The 26,487-nt window shown below is 34.1% G+C and overlaps 1 protein-coding gene across 1 annotated transcript; it reads left to right on the top strand.

Moving 5' to 3' along the window:
* The first annotated feature begins 11,946 nt into the window (after positions 1-11,946).
* LOC124834915 (CBL-interacting serine/threonine-protein kinase 6-like) lies at positions 11,947-14,015 on the top strand. Its single transcript, XM_047309744.2, has one exon. It carries the CDS (start codon positions 12,297-12,299, stop codon positions 13,611-13,613), a length of 1,317 nt encoding a protein of 438 aa, XP_047165700.2. The 5' UTR covers positions 11,947-12,296; the 3' UTR covers positions 13,614-14,015.
* The last annotated feature ends 12,472 nt before the right edge of the window (positions 14,016-26,487 follow it).

The raw sequence follows: 26,487 nt of genomic DNA, 5'->3' as shown, positions 1-26,487 counted from the left end.
GTGAGGTGAGGAAAGACCTACACGAGAAGAAACCTGTTTTCATATGTCTCAATCATCATACTTTAATATATTTTTTTGTCAAAAGTATCCATGTCTTAATCACTTAAAATTCATTAAATTAAAACAATGATTAAGGATGCGCGCATGCTAATTAACCAAAACATTTTCAAGAAATCAAGAGAAAACATACACTGATCATTTTTTATATTTTCCAATATTGTTTAATTTTTAAATTCATGTTTCACTTTCACCATGATATTAAAATAAAAAATCATACGAAGTCATCGTAAGTAAGTTTAAAATTATGTGAGGATGTTAGAGTCAATAAAAGTTTAAATAATTCAAGTGAGTAAATATCTGGTGAACTAAAACTACTTATATTGATATATTAATTAATTAATTAATTTTGAGTTTTATAATAGTGAGGAGACGATGTATGTACAAGTCACTAATATTGAAGTATACTCATGGAAAAATGTTTAACTATGCATGTGGTTTTGAATCTCGAAGTGTAGGTTAGTTGAGAGAAAGAAGAGGAAGAGGAGGAGAAAAAACAAAAATGGAAACATTAGGCAGAAGAAATTTCTAACAATTTTACATGGTCAGTTTTGAATATTTAAAAGCTAATAATGTCACTTGATAAACTATCTCTTGTGACAAAAAAAATGAAATTAAATTAAATAGTATGAGTTCATAAACTAAAATGATTACCACCATTGTAGTAAATTGATTCCATCTACACATGCCATGAGATGGATATTTAAAGGGTAGATGGAATCAATTTTTTTTTATCACGTAATAAATTGACTGGCATATAGTATGAGTTCATAAACTAAATAATTTCGTTAATATTTGATGACATCAATAATGAGTACTTTTAATTTGAATGTTTTTAATGATCAAATAGTCAAAGTTAGGTTTTGAAAGAATGTCAATTAAGATGTTCTAATTTTATTTGTTTTTAAACCTTCTTTTCCAATAGTTATTTGTAGATATGTGTGATTTTTTTTTTCATAAACACCCTAGCAAAAACGTTTGTTTTTATACTTACATGTCTTCATTTTTGTTCTATTAAATTAATAAGTAAACAAAATATAAAAATAAATAAATTTGTAAAGATAGTTTTAAATGGATCATGTGAACAACAAAAAATTTAATCCTAATAAACTATATCCAATTTTCAACGTTTAACTTAGTTTATTTTTCTTAGATAAGAAAATTTATATAGATTTTAGAATATTTGATTGAATAGAATAGACAATTTTTTCTTAGAAACCATGGATCCTCTGGTAGAGATCATCCAGTAAGAAAGAATAACTATACGAATTTACTGCGGTTAAGTCTGAATTCTAAAAACTCTTCAAAATTTGTTTTCAAAAAAGTTATAAACATCGAATCTTTAAAATAAATAAAATATTTTTTGAGATTTTTTTTATATTTTTTCTAACAATTTAATATATTTTTCAATTTAAATGTACTAAACTACATCTGAAGCAAGTATTTTTATTACCCAAATGGATTCTTTAAATATAACCTCTATCAATACATTTATAAGAAAATGGATTTTCAAATTTATGAAAATTTTTCAATCATTATAGTACACCATCTGTATTTGAAGTATATTAAGAAATCGATATTTTAAAATAAACAAAGTGAATGATATAGAATTGAATAAGAATTTACAAAAGGAATATAGAAAAAAAAAGTTATCTTCAACGGTATCTTCAACCTGTTTGTCTAGTTGCTTAACTTTGTTTAACTAAAAAATACACTAAAAGCAATTACAAAAAACATGAGGATAATATAAATTATTAAATAATGATTATTTTTGTTTGATAAAGAATAAAATTATATATTTGAAAAAGAAAAACGAAACAACAGTTACTAAAGTTATATAACTTTTAGATAATGGTATAACTAAAAGGGAATGATTTATTTATGAGGTGAGTGGCTATTCACCGTTCAGGCCTCATAGCAAGACAAAAGCCAACTAGCCTGGCTCAATTTTTAATGGCTTCTTCTTGATATTCTTCTGACAAGATCAAGATCACCATGTGTAGTATAAAATAAAAGCAGAGGGGAAATAATATAATAATAAGTATAATGATTGTAAACAAATTTAATATATATATATATATATATATATATATATATATTGTGATTCTTATTATTTATTATGTAATTACATTTTTAACTATATCATTTTCTTATTAATAAAAAACTCAACTTTTAGATTTTTAAAAACATAATCCAATTAACAACATATTTTTAAGAACACTAGTTAAGTATTTTAATATATGTATAATCTGATTTCATATATTATAGTTTATAACTAATATGAAGCTAATGGCGTGAATTTCAACAGATAAAATATCTTAATATTGTATTTTAGAATAGAAATGTTCAATCGAATGTTTTGCCCATAAAAATTAAATTGAACAAAAGAAATAAATAACAGTGTACCAGTGGTGTAAGGTTGAAGTCTACATCTAATGTGTAGGATATTGTTTTAGAGTCTAAAGTTGTTTTTTCCTGTAAGTCTTCTGAGAATTGTTTGTTAGAAAAATAATTACAGAAAATAATCTTATGATAAAATAGTTATTTATTAAAAAAATATTTAGTATTCTTAAATAATAGATAAAATAATAATATAAACTTGTATAAGTGTGTAATGATTTAAAAAAAGACTAAAAAGTAATATTGTCTAAGACTGAAAATAATAAAAGAAAAAAGAGGATATCTAAGAGAGAATAATTTGTATGATGAAGTAAGCCACTTGGAGGTGAAGGCCAAAGTTTAGTTTCCACTTGCACATGTGAGATGTCCAGTAATCAATCAGATTCTCAGCTCTGAGTTTTGTCCACTGATGCATTTCAGCTGCTTTCAAACCAAGGAGGTTAAAGCAAAACCATGTGTGGAGGCTAAGATGTTCACTTTTTTTTTCCCTAAAATATCTTTAAGCTAAGATATAAAGTAAGAACACGAAAATAAAATATTATAAAAATATAAATTTTTGTATTTAAATAAAAAATATTAAATGAATGTAAAAGATTTAATTGTGTTAAAAAATATCTTTCTAAAATATAAGATTATCAAATTTAATCTCCAAATTACTTAAGTATGCAAGACTCCAAACTTTCTCAAACAACTGTTGAAGTATATTTTACTATTTTAAATATTCAATACTTTTATTTTGTTTAAGAGGTAAAAGTTAAATATTACTTTTTTATATAATAATGCACATAATTTAGAAGTTATGGACAATTATAATGTAAATACATATTTTTTTTAAATATTTCAAATCCCTTCCTAAGAGTAAAATTATGACAAAGTTCTAAGTTTCAAAGGGATAAATATCTTAAAAGATGATAAGTGATATCATCTTAAAAATTTGATGTTGTAACATGACATGTGGGAAATGAAAGACTAGTTTTGTTCATTTTAGAATTTAATTAGATTAGTTGTTTTACTATATTTGTTATTTAAAAGTTAAAAAATATTCTTTTTCACTTTTTAAGATAATTTTTATGAATAAAATTGTAATAAAATTTTTAATTCTAAAATAAATAATATAAAATGATTAATCTTAATGATATTATTTTAATAATGAACTTGAAGTTGAATATTCTAATAAATTTTGATAAAAGAATTTCTAGCTTCATGATTCTGTAATGAATAATAAATTTTAATAAAGCATTTTTTTAATGATTATGATATATTATATTAAAATAAAATTTATTAAATTTGAATTATGATTAAATGAAAGAATTATTAGTTATGGTAGCTAGTATTTTAATATTTATTTATAAACTATTATTTGTATACGAGTATCACTAATAAAAAAATAGAATTAAATTTTAATCTATATTTTATTTAAATTTAATTAAAATTAAATTTTATATGTAATTTAATTTATATTATATTTTATATTTTTTACAATTTTATTTATATTTTATTTTAAAAATTTATAAAATATATATTTTAAATATTCAATATATATATATATATATATATATATATATATATATATTTGCAGATTTTAAAATATGGATAGGTATTTTTCAAAAGGAATTCTGAAATATAATAGATGATTTTTATTTTTTGAGATTAGATAGGATGTAGGCATTAATGGCATCTCTAATTATGATTATATTTAAATTAGTGTATGATTGATTTCAACATCATACCAGATACCTTCGTAGGTATATTTGTCGATGAGGATAACCTCCCACTATATACGATTTTGTTGTAATTAGAGAAAAGAGAAAAAAAGAAAGCAGTTCGCAAGTGGACAAGTTGGGTTTGATAACCATGACAAAAGGAAAAGTGATAAGGTTTAGTATTAGTCCCTAACCAATGCGAGTGATAAATGCCTTACGCGGCTGCTGGTGCTATTTCTCAATTTCAACTATTAACTATATAATGTTTCTCTTTCCTTCTCTTCTTTAAGAATAAATTTTGACTTCAATTAACCTAATAACTTAAGTATCATTTTATATTATAATCACTCTTGATTAACTCCTAATATTATTATTTTTTATCTTCATTAAGACAAATATTTTCTACTCTGAAAATAACATATTAAATAGTAAATTTATTGGATCATTTCTTTATAAATGTGATTGTGAGTTTATAATTGTTTTGTGATATGATCTAAAATATAGAAAGTCATTATGTTAATGAATACTCTATTTGACATTCGATTGAATGTAAGTTAGAGGTAGTTATTAAAAAAAATAAACATTAAAAAAGCCACAAACATACAACAATGCTATATGTAACTTTTAACAATGATTTTAATAAGAATTGACATTGAAAGTCACATACAACCATGATTCTTACAATAATAGCTGTTATATATATCACTTTTAGTGATATTTTTAATATGAATCATTCTTACAATAATAACCTAAGGCCTTATTCTTTTGAGTGGATTTAAGGGAGTGAATTTGAGAGGATTTGAAGATAAATTTTTTTGTCGTTTATTTGAGTGAATTTGGAGGTAAATGAGAGTGAATTTGCAAATAAAATTTGTGAGAATTAGTATAGAATTGTATTGACGTGACAAATTAAAAAAATTTATTTTCAAATTCACTCTCATTTACTTCCAAATATTACAGCAAGCCCAGTACTGTGCACTTAAAACGTTGAGAGCCCAATACCTCTGCTGGCCCATGTGGCATATTAATCTCAGAATGGAATGCACGCGTGGCATAAGGCAGAGAATGAAAAGATTGAAAGAGAGAGAGGCGCACGACAGAGAGCAGGAGGCGATGGAGAGAGAAGACGACGGAGGCTTCCTCAGCGGTGCTCCGGGACGGCGGTTGACGGAGGTCCAGAAGAAGAAAAGATAGATCGCATAACGGTGAGTAAAGAAAACCTAATCTTTCTTTATTCTGATAAAATGGTAAAATCTGTGTACAATTGCTTGGGGGAAAAACGGGAAAGGAACCCTATATATAGGGTTCCATGGAAGAAGGGGAAAACAACAAATAAAGTACATAAAACACCTGAAAAAAGATAACTGTTGAAATACAGTTAAGAGAATCAACAGTGATTCTCAATAGCCTCCCCTCAAGCTGGACGGTGTATGTTTACCAGTCCAAGCTTGGGAATAATGGTTCCAAACTTGACGCGATGTGGAAACTTCGTGAAGATATCAGCAAGCTGTTCTTCGGATCGAACGGGGAGAAGGTGTAAGAGGCGCTCCTGGAGTTTCTCACGAACCACGTGGCAATCAAGCTCTATGTGCTTGGTTCGTTCGTGGAAGCTTTGGTTGTGGGCTATGTGGCGAGCCGATTTGTTGTCGCAGTATAGAACAGGAACCCCAGATTCTTCAATTTGAAGATCTTGCATGAGATAATGAAGCCACTGTATTTCACATACAGTGGCAGCAAGAGCCCTGTACTCTGCTTCAGTGGAAGATCTGGAAACAGTCTTCTGCTTCTTAGATTTCCAGGAAATGAGGGATGATCCAAGGAAAACACAAAAACCCGTAGTGGATCTCCTTGTGTTAGGACAAGTGGCCCAGTCAGAGTCGCTAAAAGCCTTTAATTGTTTGGGAGATTCAGCTGCAAAGAATAAACCTTCAGAAGGTGAGGATTTTATATACCTTAGGATATGTTGAACAGCCTGATAATGATAATGAGTGGGTCTCTGCATAAATTGACTGAGAAGATTAACAGTAAAACATAAATCATGCCTAGTGTTAGTAAGATAGAGTAACTTCCCTATCAACCTTCTATAAGATTCAGGATTGGTCAGATAGTTGTCCTCTTTGTATAGAGTGCTGGTGTCCTTTAGAAAGGGAGTAGAAGAAGGCTTGCAACCTTGCATCCCTGTTTCCTCAAGTATGTCCAGGGCATACTTCCTCTGACACAGATGAATTCCTTTCTTGGATCTTGCCACTTCAAGTCCAAGGAAGTATTTGAGGTCTCCAAGGTTTTTAATACGAAACCTTTTGTGCAACAGTTCTTTAATGTAGTTAATCTCTTCCATGGAATTTCCTGCTAACACAATATCATCCACATATACAAGTAGAGCAGTAAAACTAGTAGCAGTCCTTTTGGTAAATAATGAGTGGTCAGATTTGGATTGGCTGTAATTCACAGATATAAGAAAGGCAGATAACTTCTCAAACCACTGCCTACTGGCTTGCTTTAAACCATATAAAGACTTAGTTAATTTACAAACCAAACCTTCTTTACTAGTGTCCATACCTGGAGGTAATTCCATATACACTTCTTCATTCAAATCTCCATGTAGGAAAGCATTATCAACATCAAGTTGTTGTAAAAACCAATTATTGGAAGTAGCAAGGGCAATAAGCAGTCTAACAGTAGTAAGCTTAGCTACAGGGGCAAATGTATCAAGATAATCTATTCCTTCCTGTTGGGTATAACCCTTGGCAACTAATCTGGCTTTATGTCTCTCAATACTACCATCCGCTTTGTATTTAATTTTGTATACCCATTTACACCCTATGGGAAATTTTCCAGGGGGTAATTGAGTCAGGATCCAAGTATTATTTTCTTCTAGAGCTTTGATTTCCTTATCCATAGCTTCTCTCCATTCAGCCTGGATTTTAGCTTCAGTATAAGATTGGGGTTCTTTGTTATTAGTAATAGTCATGATATATTTTGAGTATTCTTTAGACAGATTACCACAATTCAACACATCATTTATAGGATAGGCAGTTTTAAAAGTATTTTTAATGGATAGAGATTGATTAACCTGATGGACATAGTCTTTTAGGTAGTCAGGAGTCTTTCTAAGCCTGTTGGATCTTCTGTTTATATGATTCTCCTGATCTTCACTGTTGTTATTGTCGTCTCTGTTAGCAGAGGCTTGTTCCTGTCTTTCCTGGTCATCATACTCATCATCTCTATCTTCAGTCAAAGGATAAGGGTCCTTTAGAAGATCATTGAGAGATTCAGTTTTCTCTTCATTGCTGGCAGTGTCCTGTTTGTCTTCTTGCAAGTTGATGTAAGGAAATATATTTTCATAAAAGGTAACATTTCTGCTTATGAACAGCTCCTTAGTATTTAAATCTAAGATGGTATAACCTTTGACGCCATTCTTATAACCTAGAAAAACACCTTTCCTTGCTCTGGGATCAAGTTTGTTTCTGCTATTTTCAAGAGTAGAAGCAAAGCAAAGGCATCCAAAAACCTTAAGATCTATATAAGCAGGAGATTTATCATAGAGCATGTCATAGGGAGTTTTGTTGTTGAGAATGTGTGAAGGCATTCTATTTATTAAGAAAACAGCGTGCCCAACAGCATATGACCAATAAGCTTTAGGTATGTTAGATTGAAATAGAAGGCTGCGAGTAACATTAAGTATATGACGATGTTTCCTTTCAACAATAGAGTTTTGTTGAGGTGTCTCAACACAACTGTTTTGATGATTAATACCATGTATATTATAGAAACTTTCACATTTAAACTCTGGTCCATTGTCAGATCTGATGTTCTTAACCATCTTATTAAATTGGTTCTTGATTTTAATCACAAAATTTTGTAACAAATCTCTTGTTTGTCCTTTATTATTCATTAGGAAAATCCACGTGTGTCTAGTATAGTCATCTACAATTGTAAGAAAATATCTATGACCATGAACAGAGATAGTATTTAGAGGTCCCCATATGTCACAGTGTATGATTTCAAAACTTTCATTAGTAGCAGAAGTACTCTTAGGAAAAGGTAACTTATGTTGTTTGGCAAAATGACAAGTATCACAAACAAAGTTATCATTAGCTTTGATATAAGAGAAGCTTTCACATATGTGTTTCATTGTTCTGTGTCCTGGGTGTCCTAGTCTAAGATGCCACAGGTTAACATCAACATTCTTACAAGAAAAAACACCTTTTGAGGTATTGCTTTGAACAGGTTTAGGTAAGACTTGTAGGTAATAGAGCCCATTCCATGATTTAGCATATCCAATCGTCCTCAAAGTATGATTTTCCTGGATCTGACAATGCTTAGAAGAAAAAGTTAGGCTGCAATTCATATCCTTGATAAGTTGTTGCACAGATATCAGATTAAAACAGAAATCTGGTATATAGAGGACATTGAAAATGGTAAAATCTTTGGTAAATTGTACAGTTCCAGCATGTTCAGCAATTAGTATAGTATTGTTTGGTAGTTTTATAGAAATTGGTTTGATCTTGTAGAAAGTAATGAAATTGTTTTTACTGTGAGTGACATGGTCAGTAGCACCAGTATCAATAATCCAAGAAAAAATACCTTGTTCATTCTCAGTTTCATTTCTTTGAACCTGATTGATGTTGTGCGTGGGGTTTTCATCCATTCTGTCTATCATTTTGAGAAGTTTGTTCATCTGTTCTGATGTGAGAGAACTGAAACTGTTTCCATTGTTGATTTTTTGAGTTTTCTGGGTTTCTTCAGAGTCAATGTTGTTCTGGCAAACATTGGCATTCGTCCATTCATTTCTTTTGTCCTCCTTTTTATACCAAGGAGGATATCCGTGTTTGGAATAGCATTCATCTATGGTATGATTCATTTTGTTACAGTAAGAACATTGTTTTCCATAGTTCGGATTTCTTCCCCTTCCTCTGCCTTGAACACGAAGACCATTTCCCCTTCCTTGATTCTCAGCACTTCTTCCTTGATTCTTCCAACTCTGGTCTGGTTTCCATTGACCATTTCTTCCTGCTACATTAGCTAGAGTTTTAGCCTCTGTAGAGATTTGCTTTTCTTGCCTTTCTTGTTGGATAATAAGAGAAAAGACACGGTTAACATTGGGAAGGGGGTCCATCAAGAGTATCTGCGTTTTGACAGTGTTATAAGAGTCGTTTAAACCTTTCAGAAAGCATATTACATGCTCAACCTCTCTGTATTTTAAAGAAATTCTGGATAAATCGCAGCTGCATGGAGTGGCACAAATGCAAGTGGGTATAGGTCTTAAAGATTCAAGTTCTTCCCACAGTATTTTTAAATCTGTGAAAAATTGACTCACCCCCCTTTCACCTTGTCGAATAGAATGTATTTCTTGCAATAAGTCAGAGATTTTGAAGTAATCTCCCTTAGAAAACCTTTCTTTGAGTTCATCCCATAGCTCTTTAGCTTCTTCAATGTAAATCACACTTTCGGCAATGTGGGGGGACAAAGTTTTCGTTATCCAGGATAAAATCATAACGTTGCATCTTTCCCAGGCGTCATAGGCAGGGTCACTTTCTTGAGGTCTCTTTATGGAACCATCAATAAACTTCACCTTATTCTTTGACAGTAAGGCTCTCCTTAAGCTCCTGCTCCAGGATGAGTAGTTATTTTCGTTTAACACTTGAGTGATTAGAGTGAGTCCAGGATTTTCTCCTGGGTGCAAATAGTAGGGACTGGCTGGGTTAGTTGCAGGTTCAAATTGTTCCATGGTGGAATAAAGAAACCACCAGAAGGGCCCAAGAACCAGTCAAGAACAATCAGAGGGAGGAACGGAAGCAGAGCAGGCACTTAAACCTGCTCTGATACCATATTACAGCAAGCCCAGTACTGTGCACTTAAAACGTTGAGAGCCCAATACCTCTGCTGGCCCATGTGGCATATTAATCTCAGAATGGAATGCACGCGTGGCATAAGGCAGAGAATGAAAAGATTGAAAGAGAGAGAGGCGCACGACAGAGAGCAGGAGGCGATGGAGAGAGAAGACGACGGAGGCTTCCTCAGCGGTGCTCCGGGACGGCGGTTGACGGAGGTCCAGAAGAAGAAAAGATAGATCGCATAACGGTGAGTAAAGAAAACCTAATCTTTCTTTATTCTGATAAAATGGTAAAATCTGTGTACAATTGCTTGGGGGAAAAACGGGAAAGGAACCCTATATATAGGGTTCCATGGAAGAAGGGGAAAACAACAAATAAAGTACATAAAACACCTGAAAAAAGATAACTGTTGAAATACAGTTAAGAGAATCAACAGTGATTCTCAATACCAAATTCACTCAAATAAACGACAAAAAAATTTATCTTCAAATCCTCTCAAATCCCCTCAAATCCACTCAAAAGAACAAGATCTTAATAAAGAAGAAAAATGAAAAATGCATAGAAAATAGATTGTTGTGAGAATAGTCATTGTATACTAATTATGATAATTGTACACTAGCTCCCGTAGATCTAGTAGAGTTTGTTCATTGAGATTATATGTATTATTCATTTTATCTACTTCTATTTTTTTGTCTTGGTTTGACCCTAATGAAAAATAGGGGTCGGTACCATCATTGATATATAAATACAAGTCTGTCTAAGATTAATTAATAAATGTTGTTATTCATATAAAATTGAAATTATGATAATCCGGCAAGACATAAAAAAAGAGGACAATATGTTTTATCAATTAACATTACAAAATTGAGAATTGATTATATAATTTTTCTAATACTTCTTATTTCAATAAAATCAAACAAAGTTGTTATAAATTTTACATCAAACTTCTTTTATAAATATGAATGTGACTCAAAATTAAAGAACACTTGTACTCTTTTACTTAAAGTCTTTGTACTTTAAATCATAACATATTATAACACAAATTGTTATCCTATATGAAAATACCACGAGGATTAAGAACAAATATCAAATTATTTTATTTCTTAAATGACATTAATTTTAGCAATATTAAAGAATCATTGATGTTAAGTGTTCTTAATAGTAATTTTTGTACTATAGTATATAATTAATCTTATCGGAGTTAATAATTCTCATGCAAAGACTTCACTCTTTCAAGAACTGATACATAAATTTTCAATACTTTTTTTCTTAATATGTTAATATTAGAAAATGAAATTTGTATTATCACACCACTATATTTACAGTGAAAACAGTGAAATTTAAATAATTATTTTTTGTGAAAAATGTCCATAGTCTTAACACAATTTTAATCAACCAACCAATGAAAATTTAGAGCAAAATGTTCATAATAAATAGGTGAAATGAATTGGCAATTCAATCCACAACAGTGTATTTATTTGATTCCAGGAATCTTGAGTAGGAAGTGTTTCATTAGGTAGCTCAATGAGCAGCAGTAGTAGGTTGATTGATTAATAATAATAATAATAATAGTACTAAATAATAAATAAATACAGAAACAATATGGGTACATTCCTAGGTGTTATCGCTGTCATGCGGGGACGAATGTTACATCTTTGCTTTTGTTGCTGCAAACCATAAGATTCTTAATCTTTTACTCTTATTCGCTCTCACTCTGAACCTCATGTGTCACTCATTCATGAACTAACAACCAAACCACACATCTACAACAACCCTTTTTACCATTTCCACACTCCTTCCTTCTCTTAAACAGAACAAACACACGTGTCACCATCCAAGCCCAAGATACCTTCCACGATCATGCCACGTGTCCTAGTTCGTTCCAACCAGGGCCAAATACGTAATTGCCCTGATACAAAAAGGCGCTTATAAAGAAGAACTGGAAGCGCAGAGAATGAAGGAAACAAGAGAGAAACAGGGAAACAGGGAGGGAGAGAGCGATTGAGTAATTGGGAAAAATCAAGCGAGTGGTTGTTTTTGGTCCCGGAAGGACCAGGGAATGAATAGAGATGATAGGTTTTCGGCTGAAGAGAACTGAGCTAAGTGGCCAAGCCAAACGCAGAATCGGCGGCAGAAATTGCCACCGGAAGCACGTCGAAGACGGGTGAACTAGCCCACCATTTCTCTTCAATTTCCCTTCCCCAACCCAAATCTGTAAGATACCACTTCTGTATTGTAATTCGCAGCACTGCTAGTACTAGTAGAAGTAAAAGGAGTAGTAGTGTTTTTCTATATTTTGATGATGGCTGAGAAAACCAGCAGCGGCGAGGCTAATAACTCCATGTTGCTCCACGGGAAGTACGAGCTAGGGCGGCTACTGGGTCACGGAACGTTCGCCAAGGTGTACCACGCGCGGAACCTCAAGAGCGGAAAGAGCGTGGCCATGAAGGTGGTGGGGAAGGAGAAATTGATTAAGGTGGGGATGATGGAGCAGATGAAAAGGGAGATCTCGGCCATGAACATGGTCAAGCACCCCAGCATCGTTCAGCTCCACGAGGTCATGGCCAGCAAGTCCAAGATCTACATCGCCATGGAGCTCGTGCGCGGCGGCGAGCTCTTTAACAAGATCGCCCGCGGCCGTCTCAGGGAGGACACGGCGCGCCTCTACTTCCAGCAGCTCGTCTCCGCCGTCGACTTCTGCCACAGCCGTGGCGTCTACCACCGCGACCTCAAGCCGGAGAACCTCCTTCTCGACGAGGAGGGCAACCTCAAAGTCACCGACTTCGGCCTCAGCACCTTCTCCGAGCACCTCCGCCAGGACGGCCTGCTTCACACCACTTGCGGCACCCCGGCCTACGTGGCGCCCGAGGTCATCGGGAAAAAGGGCTACGACGGCGCCAAGGCCGATATCTGGTCTTGCGGTGTAATCCTCTATGTACTCCTCGCAGGGTTTTTACCCTTCCAGGATGACAACTTGGTCTCCTTGTATAAGAAAATTTACCGCGGTGACTTCAAGTGCCCGCCGTGGTTTTCATCCGAGGCACGCCGCCTCATTACGAAGCTCCTTGACCCGAACCCGAATAACCGAATAACGATTTCCAAGATCATGGACTCGTCCTGGTTTAAAAAGTCGGTTCCGAAGGACGTGATGGGGGCGAAGAGAGAAGAGTTGGATTTGGAAGAGAAGATTAAGCAGTTGGAAGAATCTAAGTCCACCACGATGAATGCTTTCCATTTAATTTCGCTTTCGGAAGGGTTCGATTTGTCGCCCTTGTTCGAGGAGAAGAAGAAGGAGGAGAAGGAGATTCGGTTTGCGACCACACGCACCGCGAGTAGCGTGATCTCACGGCTGGAGGAGGTGGCGAAGGCGGTGAAGTTTGACGTTAAGAAAAGCGAGAGCAAAGTGAGGTTGCAGGGTCAACAGCGGGGTCGGAAAGGGAAGCTTGCAATTGCTGCGGATTTATACGCCGTGACGCCATCGCTTTTGGTGGTGGAGGTGAAGAAGGACAACGGTGATACCTTGGAGTACAACCAGTTCTGCAGCAACCAACTTCGTCCTGCGCTTAAAGACATCGTTTGGAGGACTTCCCCTTCTGAGAATCCTACACCTGTTTGAACCGACACTCCCATTGTTGCTTCTTGCTCCTTAGAGACATTCAATTTCGTTCGTTCTGCTGTGTTTGTTTGTTTGTTCATTATTGTTTGAAGTGAGATTTGAGAGACACTATTGAATTATTTGCTTGCTTCTTGTTCCAAATCTGTGTTTGGGTCTTTGGGTATGAGTCCAATGCATGTGTTGCATTAACCTGAATGGACAATTCCGGAAAATAAAGATAATGAACAGGAATCGACATGAAGGTGTCGAAGTACATGTGCTGTGGATGATGTTGTTCTTATGTTGCCGTCATTGTCAATGTTTGCAAATTGATTGGTGTGCTCAGGCTCGTGGCAGCCTTTTTACCCTATTTTTCTTTCTAAAATTTAAACTTTTCAATAAATGAGTGGACTTGTACTTTAATTGGTCTTGATAATTAACATACATATAAATCTTTAAATTAAATATGTATATCGTATTTAAATTAAAATTTCAATAATATGCATCAATATTTTAAATGATAAATTTATTAATATTTTTTCTAAATTGCTTTATATTGGTTTGACCAATTATATCTAGTGTTGCGCATCATCTGTTTTATACTACTACCTAATCGCATAGGAGACTCATTCTCAATCCCACCGATCAGTTTGATCTAGTTTTTAGGAACTATATGTTAAATTATGCATTCATATAGATGAATAACAAATAAGTAATTAAACTCTTTAATTAATTGAATAATCTTTAATATTTTATAAAACAATTATCGGAAATGGTTATTTAAATTTGAACTTTTAACTGAAAAATGTTTTAGGTTATTATTATTTTTATTTTCCTTTTGTAAAGAAAAAGAAACAGAAATAACACTTAAGTGTTTTTAAATAAAATCATAGTAATAGATATAATTAATTAAACCATTTTAATATTTTAATTAATAATATAATAATTATAAAATATTCAGTTTTATTTTTAAGTTAAATACGTTATTTATTTCTAAATTATCATGTTACTTTGGTTTTTATTCTTTTTTCAAAATTTGATCAACTTTTATCCATTCTCTTTTAAAAGTCTCGGATTTAATTCTCTTAACGAATTACTCACGTCCTCAACATACATGTAAGGAAAATTCCATAATGTGATTTGATTTTTTAAAATGTCATTATACACGTGTCAATTACAGTTTTTTTATTGTAATTAAAATAAATAAAAAAACATTAAACGCAGATATATAATAATATGTAATTAAAATTAAAAAAAAAACATTAAACGTGTGGGTATATTAAATTTTAGGACTCTTAGTTTATTAAGTTGTTTGAGACGTTTTTAAAAGTATTAGGTATATGATCATATATAATTTATGCAATTATTAATAATAAATCTAATATTTTTCTTTCACATTTTATTTTATTATGTACATTTTTCTTCTTTGAACAAATTTTATTATGTACAATTTCCTTCTTTTAATTAATGTTCAAAGGGGATAAAAATATTTTTTTTTCTTTTATGTATATTAGTACCAAAGCAGAAAAAAAGAATAAAATAGATTATTGATTAAGTTTATTCAAATCTTGAATAGTGAAATTGTGTATGTGTCATTGTTTATAGTTGACATAAAATTTTGAGAATCGTGAATATAGTAATAATTTATTTTAGATCAAGAAACATGGTTCTTTATAGTCTTCATAATTTTAAGTAACATTAGTAATATTTAATTATGTTAATTCGTCGAAACCATAATTGTGTAAATAATTATTAAACCATATTTTAGCTTGTTCAATTAATTGGTTAAGTTAGAGATAATTAATTAAATATTGATCTATTTTAAGAGTAACATAAAATAAAATGTACTGTATGATTCTTTGATTAATTATGGATGAGATGGTTCAAACTATCAATGGTGAAACAAACATGACCATATGATACTCTTTAGATCGTGCGACTATGACCAACTAATTGAACTAGCCTATAAAGAGATTAACTTTAATATTGATAAATTAAAGATAAAGCATGATTACTAATATAAACTCATTCTAAAATCTATAAATACATATTTAAATAATCTCAAAATGTAACCGAGCGAATGATAAGGACAAATAACAAGGTGAGAATGAACATTCAAACCCTCTACCGCCATTAATCTCGATCTCATACTTGAAACACAAAATAACATATTAACTTTAAACATAATCAATTAAATTCTTTATGAAATGTTTTCTACACATCCTTTTCTATGTTCATTTGGATAGTTATCAATTGCTTTCAATAAATAATACTAATTTCATACTTACAAGAAACTTCTCGAGATATTAATTTACATAGTTATGAAATTTCTTTTATGCTCTTTGATTCACATATTTGGATATTCATCACATATAGGTGATATTTTTTTTCCTTAGCTTTATGCATTGTTTGATTACATCTTGTCTGGTGTGTTGTGCAGAGTACTTATGCATATGTGTTATGTAGTAAGGATATTTATGTAATAACATAAATATCTTAGATATTTTAGACAGTTAAGATATTTGTCAAAAGCCACTAGCCACATTTTTAGGTAAGGTGGTTATTTTTATTTTGCTTATAAATACAGTGACAGGACCAAAGTCCAGGTACGTTCTCTTTATGCTCTAGAGATCCTGAATAATATTTCAGAGCAGTATCATAATCATTCTCCTGAGAGCTTCAGCTCCATAATTGATATCTGACTTGAGCGTCGGAGTATCTTTGTAGGTACCTCCTCTCCTTTGGCGAGTATGAAGAACAACAATTGAAGATCAGCAAGCAACCCAGACAGCCAAGAACAGTAAAGACACGCAGGAAAATGTACACCGAAACATTTTGGCGCCCACCGTGGGGCCGAATGGCATCCCACTGAAGCTGCAAGGAACCAAGACCAGCGTTCAATCTTTACATCACTGCTTCGGATGAACACTAGGAATTTTCAGTAAAGTGAAAAATACATCATATGAGTGGTGATCTCTATGTGGAAGTTCATCAACAAGATAAGTATTATATACTGACGCATTTCTTTTATATTATAATAATATAATATATAATCTCACCCTCCCACGATTCCATGATAATATGATCAGGCAGCACGAAAAGCTCGCTTAACATTTGTTTTATTCCATTTTATTATAGTTTATCATGCTTAAAAGGATTAGAAGACATTCCTTTTAGATCAGAGGTGAAAAGCTGTAGCTTGGAAACTCAACATGGCTCACGCCGCGATTTCTGCAATTTGAAAGCTATCTTTTCTGAAAAAGGCGGCGGAAGCGGAAACAGTTCTCGGGGATTATCTCCCGACAATAAGGCGGTTGAAACGCTCATATCCATCCGAAAGGAATCCCTCTCCATTTGAAAAGGCATCAATCTCTGCTCGTAGTCGTGACGACCGAGAATCGACGATCCGAATATCACTCGTCGGAAAGGGCTGCTGCCTTCATCGTCGCCACTGCAAGGATCAAAACCACAATTCCAATCAATTCCAATCAATGAAAACCCAATTACAACAGAAAACCCTAAATTCCCAAATCGCACAATCCGCAAACCAAAACCCTAAATTCCCAGATCGCACAATCCGCAAACCAAAACCCTAAATTCCCAGATCGCACACTCCGCAAACCAAAACCCTAAATTCCCAGATCGCGGACCCATTCTCCACGTCTTCCGCAACACTCGCGCCATCCACGCGTAGTTCGGTTCTGCCTCCACGTCATCCAACCCAATTTCTATTCCCCAAACTTTAAACGTCAGTCGTCCATTCAACATCTGTACGAGCGTTCAAAATCTGTACGAGCGTGCCACTTGGCCAAAGCGACAACTTATATGTCGAACGTTCAAAAAGCTCAGCCTCGCGTACGTCAATGACGTTCGTCCTGAAACGTCCTGCACTCAACCTCGCGTACGTCATTGACGTTCGTCCTTCGTATTCAAACGCTCGACAAACTTGGTGTACGAGCGTCAAAGCCAATCAGTGTGTACGAGCGTCCAAGCAGCCCTGCGCTCGTCCTCGCCCTTCGGATTCGAACGCTCGACACTTAATGTGGACGAGCGTTCAAATAAAGGACCGTGCGTCCTCGACCTTCGGATATGAACGCTCGACAGCGCCTCCGGACGAGCGTTCAAGCAGTCAGCCGTTCGTCCTCGGATCGTTCGTCCTCGCCCTCCGGACTTGAACGCTCGGCAATGCCCGTGGACGAGCGTTCAAGCAATCAATAGCTTTCGTCCACTCGAATGAATAACGCTCGTCAAACAATGCAGTGCCAGCCACCCGCCTCAGTAACGTTCGTCCACTCGGTTCCCAAGCGTTCGTTCACTCGAATGAATAACGTTCGTCCAGTAACGCTCGTCAAATAATGGAGTGTCGGCCACCCGCCTCAATAGCGTTCGTCCACTCGAATGTATAACGTTCGTCCAATGACGTTCGTTCTCTTGGCCTCTACGTTCGGCCATTATCTTTCTCGGATGTTCGGCCTAGAGCGTTCGTCACTTCGCTCATCACTGATGTTCGACCACACGTACCATACGAACGTTCAAGGAATCAGACGTTCGACTTCAAAAGCGTGCGCCATTTAGTTTCAACAGCCCGACCATCAATATCAGCGAGCGTTCTCAAATTCGTGGGTACGAGCGTTCAAATACCTCTCGACCGCTCGTCAATTCATGTGTACTTCCAACACCGCTCGACAACACTTGATTAACGAGCGTTCAAATACCACTCACCAATCCATTTAGCCGAGCGTTCGACTAACGCTCGACAAAGCTTGTGAAAGAGCGTTCAAGCAATCCGCCGTTCGTCCTCGGACCGCTCGTCCTCGCCCTTCGGATTCAAACGCTCAACACTTAAGGTGGACGAGCGTTCAAACAAAAGATTGTTCGTCCTCGCCTTCTGGTTACAAAAGGCCGTTCGTCCTCGCCCTTTGGACTCGAACGCTCGACACTCAATGTGGACGAGCGTTCAAACAGCAGTCGAACGGCCTTCGAATTCAAACGCTCGACTATTTTGGTTTACGAGCGTCCAAGACAATCTGTGTGTGGCAGTTCAAACAATCGGCCGTTCGGCCTAACTTTAATTTCAACCACGCGAAATTCTGTATGTACGAGCGTTCAACAAAGTATGCGTCGAGCGTGCAAGCAATCCTCACGCTCAAGGGACGAACGTTCAAACTGTCAACGTCGTTCCTCCCCTCGATCTCCAACGCTCGTCCACTCTGTCCCCCGACGTTCGGCCACCCGTATCCCTTACGTTCGGTAACTCTGTCTGAACCGTGCGTCCACTCGGGTCCACAAGCGTTCGCCCATTCGACTAAACCTGATACTCGCACACGAGCGCGTACACTCATGATCGGCCTCTTGGCGTTCGGTCACTCGATCACTCCACCGTTCGTCCTCGCTCTTAGGATGGGAACGCTACACACTATATGTGGACGAGCGTTCAAACAGTACATCGCTCGTCAGTCCATTTCAGGGAGCGCTCGTCACGTCCATATCAACGAGCGCTCAGAAAACCGCTCGACACGCAATGGGACGAACGTTCAAACCATCCTCAACATTCATCGACTCCGTCCTCAATGTTCGCCAACTCGTCACCAACGTTCGTCAGCTCGGTTCCTCAGCGTTTGCCCACTCGAATAAGTAACGTTCGTCCTCCCTTCGGATTTGAGCGCTAACACTCGACACTCAGTGTGGACGAACGTTCAACCGCTCGTCCTCACGTTCGGTCTCTACCGCTCGACCATTCTTCAATACGAGCGCTCCCGCATTCGGCCTCATTAACGTTCGGCATCTTGGCAGCAACCGTTCGGCCAATCACTTCATTAACGTTCGGCTATTTCCGCAGGAAGCATTCGGTCACTTCATCTTTTTGACGTACGGCCTCAAGCGTGTAGCATTCGGCCTAATGAACGTTCGGTCACCAGGTTTGCAATTTGACCAAATGGTCTCACTTATATACTCAATATTATTTCTTACAGTGCAGATAATCGTCTCTTGTACATAAAAGCGGACACCTGAGAGCCGTCCATCCTGAATCACTTCTCAACCTGGTAGATGTTCGCCCAAGAACACCCAGGTGCATAAATCCTGAAGCACTTCTCAACCTGGTAGATGTTCGCCCAAGAACACCCAGGTACATAAAGGGACACACTCCCGCTGGTAGATGTTCGCCCTAGAACACCCAGGTGCATTGAACAAAGGGACACACTCCCGTTGGTAGATGTTCGCCCTAGAACACCCAGGTGCATTGAACAAAGGGACACACTCCCGCTGGTAGTTGTTCGCCCAAGAACACCCAAAACATCAACCGCTCGACAAACCATGTCCACGAGCGTTCTACGGGATACACTCCCATGGGTCACTGTTCGCCCAAGAACACCCAGTACATTCGAGATACACTCCCACTGGTAGATGTTCGCCCTAGAACACCCAGGAGCATCAAACAAAGGGACACACTCCCGCTGGTAGATGTTCGCCCTAGAACACCCAGACCATCAAACCTAGGGGACCATCCCCATAGCCTAGCTTATGTTCACCCAAGAACATCAACTTTTCAAAGATTCTGTCTTTCAACGCTCGACATTCAATTGTCAACGAGCGTCCACTCGTTCAGTCGTTCGGCCTCAACGCTCCACATTCAATTGTTAACGAGCGTCCACTCAATCAGCGTTCGGCCTCAACGCTCGACATTCAATTGTTAACGAGCGTCCACTCAGTCAGCGTTCGGCCTCAACGCTTGACAAACAACGAGCGTCCAAACTTCGCTGGACATTCCATTTTAACGAGCGTTCAAGAGCCGCTCGTCAATTCACATCAACGAGCGCTCGGCAGTCCATGTTTACGAGCGCTCAAGAAATTGGCCGTTCGGCCCCAAATTTGTTCAACCTTTTGGTTTTCAGCGCTTGACAACCCATGCGTACGAGCGTTCAAGACAGTCGGTCGTTCGACTTCCCTTTGCTTTCAACCACTCAGTCTCACATGCCACTCGACCGCTCGACCTATGTAACAGTCCTCATGATCGGCCTCGCATACCATTCGACCTCTATCGCTCGGTCATACGTATCCTCACGTTCGGCCTCATTTGCTCCAGCTTTTTGCCGTTCATCTTCGCCTCCTTTTGGTCCATCAAATTCCTCACTTGCACACGCTCTCTAATTACAGCAAAGACAGCCTCCCTCAAACTCATAAGTCCTATAGTTACCACGTTCATAAAACGGAACGGTTAACTCGGACTTGGGGGGCATGTTATGTAGTAAGGATATTTATGTAATAACATAAATATCTTAGATATTTTAGACAGTTAAGATATTTGTCAAAAGCCACTAGCCACATTTTTAGGTAAGGTGGTTATTTTTATTTTGCTTATAAATACAGTGACAGGACCAAAGTCCAGGTACGTTCTCTTTATGCTCTAGAGATCCTGAATAATATTTCAGAGCAGTATCATAATCATTCTCCTGAGAGCTTCAGCTCCATAATTGATATCTGACTTGAGCGTCGGAGTATCTTTGCAGGTACCTCCTCTCCTTTGGCGAGTATGAAGAACAACAATTGAAGATCAGCAAGCAACCCAGACAGCCAAGAACAGTAAAGACACGCAGGAAAATGTACACCGAAACAATATGTTTGTAATATCTCTCAGGGATTGTTTTAGATATATTTCATTCATATATTGTGTGATTACATGTATCAGAATGTAATTATATATAATACGAAAATTGCAAGATATTAAAAGCGATATCTCTTAAGTCCAACATATTGATATTGAATCTGTAATTGACATCACTTAAATGAATCTGAAAATCTTTTTTTATATCCCTTTATTATATTTTCTTTTATATTTATTGAGTATTTTGGTGTTTCACAAAAATTACATCTTCTAAATAAGTTGTTTTAATAAAATAAATTAAAGTTTTAAACAATCAATTCAATTATCTTAGATATTATTTAATCCTTTTTTCAATAGAAAATTAATACTAATAAGATATTATAAAAAGTGACTTCAGCTCATATAAAAACTTAATATTATTTTAAATCCAAAATCTTTTGAGACAATGAGTTTATAAATATTTTTTTCGTTTTTATTTAATATAAAAATTAGATTCATATTTAAATATTTAAATATTTTTTTATTTATTTTTGGCATTATTTGAAGTGTACACACTCGTTTATGATGAACTACTAAGTTTAAAATAATTACATATTATGATTTTAAGGATTTGCATGCTTGAGTTTAAAGTTTAATTGTGAGGAAAAAGGTTAATATAAAGTGTGCGAGTACACAAAAGTGATTAAGATAAAAAGACTTATAAAATACACACAAAAAGAGAGAGACGTGAACACTTTTAGCACAGGTGGGTATTTTGTTTTTTTTTTCGTTTTCTATTATAATATTAATGATGAATAGTTAAAAATAATGTTAAAATAAATAAAAAAATATTAATAACGATTAAAATTTTCTAATTTTTTATTAATTTATTTCTAAGTAATCATTCCACCGATTTCTTACTTCTTTCTTTCTTTCTCTGTCAAAGGGGCGTAAAATGTTAAACAGATACATAGAATATTATTTTGATTCTCAGTTTTTCTCGCAAACTTGCCATCCATTTTTCTTCTCTCGGAGTCAAAAAATGTTCACATAAAAATCAATAAAGTAGACTGTGAGATGTCATGTGTGTTGCCGTGCTAGTTTGAATTACGAATCAATGTCAATCTGTATCTCAACAAGATAATGCATTTTAGAAAGAAAAAAAATAAAAGGTTGTTGAATTAGAATTAGTATTTAAAGATTATTTTAATAATCATAAAATTTACAGAATAATATATATTTTAATATTTTATTAATCTTTCATACTTAATATTTTATTTATTTTACGAAGGTATATTATTTTGAAGTAAATCAAAATGAATTGGTGTGATTTACTTGGTTGAGGTAGTGCAGATGTACAGTGGAATAAAAAGCTTTAAATTATTGTGGGAGTCAAATTTGATTGGTATTATCATCCATAGCAGATTCATTTGACTAGGGAGCTCAATATTTGGGTCGACGGTGGACATGTTCCGAAATTTCTAAAGATAAAAATTTTTAAACAAATTTTGACATGTGATTTTAAATAAAATATAATTTGTAACTGTCTTACTTAGAAAAAAAATATTAATTTTTACTAACTAAACTATTTTAATTTTAATTTTAATATTATTTATTTTAAGTCAAGAGAATTCACTGTACCTTTTATATTCGATTTTACCGTAACAGTGAGCATGTCCCAAAATTTCTGGAGATAAAATCTTTTAAATAAACTTTGGCATGTTTACATCACTATGAATGGCGGTATTTCAATGATGTTCACACCTCAATTTGTCCTATGTAGTCATGTCAAATATAATATAAAAGAGTGAAAAAAAAGACTCAAATGTGTTGTTTTATCTTTGATAATAGACAAAGCTACCTCCATAGAAGAACAACTCAAGACAGTATAATCATCTGTTACGAATTCTCCATGGCACAATGGTTTAATCCGTGAAAGCCGTAAATATCAATATTCAACAACATTCTGACCAATATGGTAACGTTATTTACCTCTCCCTCTCTATGTACCGTGAAAGATTTTCACTAGTTAAAAAAAATTATTGAAGTAATTACATCTTATTATATTTTGGTTATAACTATCACAATAAAGGCTAAAAAAGTATGTAAAATGACTTCTTATATGATCTTTACTATGTTGATAGTATTAATAATCATTATAATAAGTTTATTTTATTATGTTGATTGTAGTACAATCATGTAGAAAAGAAAAAAAAATATTTAAAATGAATTATTTAAATGTTATTTTCTATCACAATTAGGTTAAGGAATAGATATTAGACATTTTGTAAAGTATAGTTAGATGTTCCAAAATTAGATAACTAGCAAAAGAAGCATAAAAAGTTACCGTTAAAGGATTCAAGACTAGATCACTTATATAAAAACACAAAATGACTCATGAAGAAGCAACAAATTCATATAGTTAAACAACACTCATCTCTATATTGGACTTTATGATGTCTAAGAGAATTATTTATAATTTTGAGAAAAAACCTCACATACTTCAAAAGAAGATTATGACGTACACAACCTACTATACCAGTAAATATTTGACCGTACTTGTTATAATACCGTATCAAGTAATTATGAATTGTGTCATGTCTAATATAATAAAACATCAAACTTAGTCGATATGACTCCGTCATTATATTGGATCGAAATCAAGTTTAGTCGAAATAACATCGTTCTTAAGTTAGATAAGTGAGAATGATGGTGTTGACATCCTATATACAATCTCCAATTTCCCATTTATCCTACTTATTTATTTAATATTTTAATGTGATATTGTTTTATATAATATTTATTTTCATTTCTCTTATTATACCTAATTGTGCATGAAAAACAAATTTATAAGTGTTAATTCAAATAAACCCTAAATTATCCAATGATTGATTTGATCTTGAAATAAATAAAACACATAATTGATAATTTTATTTTTTTTTTATTTTAGGAATGAGTTTGTCAACTAAGAATGACAACATGTCGGGTAGGGTACGAATAGTACCTACCTACAATCCAAGCCGCAAAATGAAAATTTTACTCGCAATCCATTCGTTACCCATATAAATATCCGTTTCCAAAAAACCATTGGATATTTTAAAACCGGCAGGTATCTGCGGATACATGCAAACATTAAAAATATATATTTTATGCATTTTTAAAATAAAATTATAAAAGTATATAAATTAATATAAATAAAATAAAATATAAATTAAAATTAATTTTAATTGAATTTAATCTAATAAAATATAAATTAATTTTATTTTAAATTTAATTTAACTAAATAAAATATAAATTAAATTATTATTTTTATTTTTTTGGATAATGAGTACCCACGGGTTAGATAGTATAAATACTCGCACCCGATTTGTTTATAAACGGTAGTAAAATACCCGCAATCTGCGAGTATTTACTACCCACGGGTACCAATTATTCGTCACAAATTTCATCCGCTAGTACGGATTTTTTTGTCATTCCTATTGTCAACTCTAACATAAAGGTGTTTTAATTGTATTTGTTTTTAAAAATAAATTTGAAAGAGTGTATTTGAGAGAAAGGAGAAGGAAAAGTAGAATTGTTTGAATTAAGAAAAATAATAATAAAAAATAAAGAAATTTGAGAGATAAAATTAGTGAGTGATAAGATAAATTTAATAAATTAAAAAAGTATTTTATTCCATAAAAATAAAATATTACTATTTTACCCTTAATCATAAAAGTAATTTAAAATAAAATATAATTAATGTAAATTATATTAAAATAAAATATTAATTATTATATATATAAATTGATTTTTTTTCATATATTTGTCACTTATCTATTATTTTTTTCAAGGTTGTTTTTGTCATTACATATTTTTAGGTTATATTTCTTCGCATACTAATGAAGATGATAAAAATGTAAATATTTTTTTATCCGTACTTTCAAATCAGTGCACATTTTTTGATTCATGAAGAGTGACTATCTCATTTTCATTGGCGTGAATATTATTAATCTGAATCCAAACCCAGGCGTGGAGTTGAGACCAAAGAATTGGAAGATGTTTATTACCATGAACACACCTCTATGGAATGAAATGATATTAAAAACTTTTGTTACACCTGGTCTTCGAAATGTTACATTGGCTAACGATAAAATAAACAGTAGTAGTTACCCCGTGGTGAATGGTAAAAGGGTCATTTAAAGGAGGGGAAACGAAGCCCAAAAAAATTGGAAAATAAAAAGACAAGAGTCAAATAATAAGATGTTAATTACGACAGCAACCTTAGTGAATATTTAACTCTTTGGAAGATCAACCGGTAGGGAAAGCAGCTACTCATTTCGAAGGTTTCATAATACGATCTCCAACCAATCTTTTTCACTTTTTAATATGATCAGTTATTAGAACAGTTCTGTCCAAACTCAGTCAATTTCACTGGACCTTTTGAACAACTTCTGTTTCCTATCAGTTTTTTTCTTCATTCAATTTGATTGGACACTTTTCAGTACAAGTTTAAAATGTTTTGAATCCTTACTAGCAATGAAGGTTCATTACTAGCAAAGAAACCTTGCAGAATTTCTTGGTGAGATGTAACTCTCACAATGATGTTCTTGAAGAAAGGGATATATCAGTAGCTTCTGTAGACAAATTGTTTGCCATGTTCTTTTGCATGTTTGGTAAGGAAACCTCAATTAACACAATTCATTTGAAAGCATGGAGGCTGTAAACATCATCCAGGGCAAGCACAGTAAAAGTATATATAGAAATTTAGTTTGAAAAAAATAACTGAAACTTCACATTTTACTTGGTCTTGGAGCGTTTGTTTCTTTGAGTATGCTTGCTGCAACAACTCTGCTACAGAGAACACAAAAAGAGGAAGCCTGAAACAAAGTGAAGTAGAAGGTTTTATGATATGTTCATATTATATATGTATATATAGGGGAACACATATACTGAGTTTCATTCCCTGCAATTGCAATACCATAATCTATCTCTTTAAAAGACCATTCTACCATCCAAAAATTATATTATTCGTTGTCTCTCCCATCAACTCGTATTGCAACAAAATTAGGTTTCCTCAATTATTACCCAGCATGCCACACCAAAAGCACTTTTGGTCTAATAAACATGCAACAGTAGACATAATGAGTCTCCAGCATCCTTTTCTTCAAAAGTTTGCAAAATATAAAAACAATGTCAACTTCAACAAACCATCATGCTCTCATAGCCAAAACCTCAGAAAATGAGCTTAGGATGATAGTCATTACATAACATCCCCTTCTCCCCAAATAAGATCCAGAAAACAATTAACATAAGTTAGGTTTGAAATTAGTT

This window comes from Vigna umbellata, chromosome 2 (genome assembly GCF_029865625.1).
Source record: "Vigna umbellata cultivar VRB3 chromosome 2, Vumbellata_1.0, whole genome shotgun sequence".
Classification (NCBI taxonomy): domain Eukaryota; kingdom Viridiplantae; phylum Streptophyta; class Magnoliopsida; order Fabales; family Fabaceae; genus Vigna; species Vigna umbellata.
Note: the sequence above shows the minus strand (reverse complement) of the source record. Positions and strands in the feature narration are given on the sequence as shown.

Bases quoted from the DNA above. Each gene is read 5' to 3' on its own strand.
- LOC124834915 (XM_047309744.2), top strand. From the start codon at position 12,297: ATGATGGCTGAGAAAACCAGCAGCGGCGAGGCTAATAACTCCATGTTG.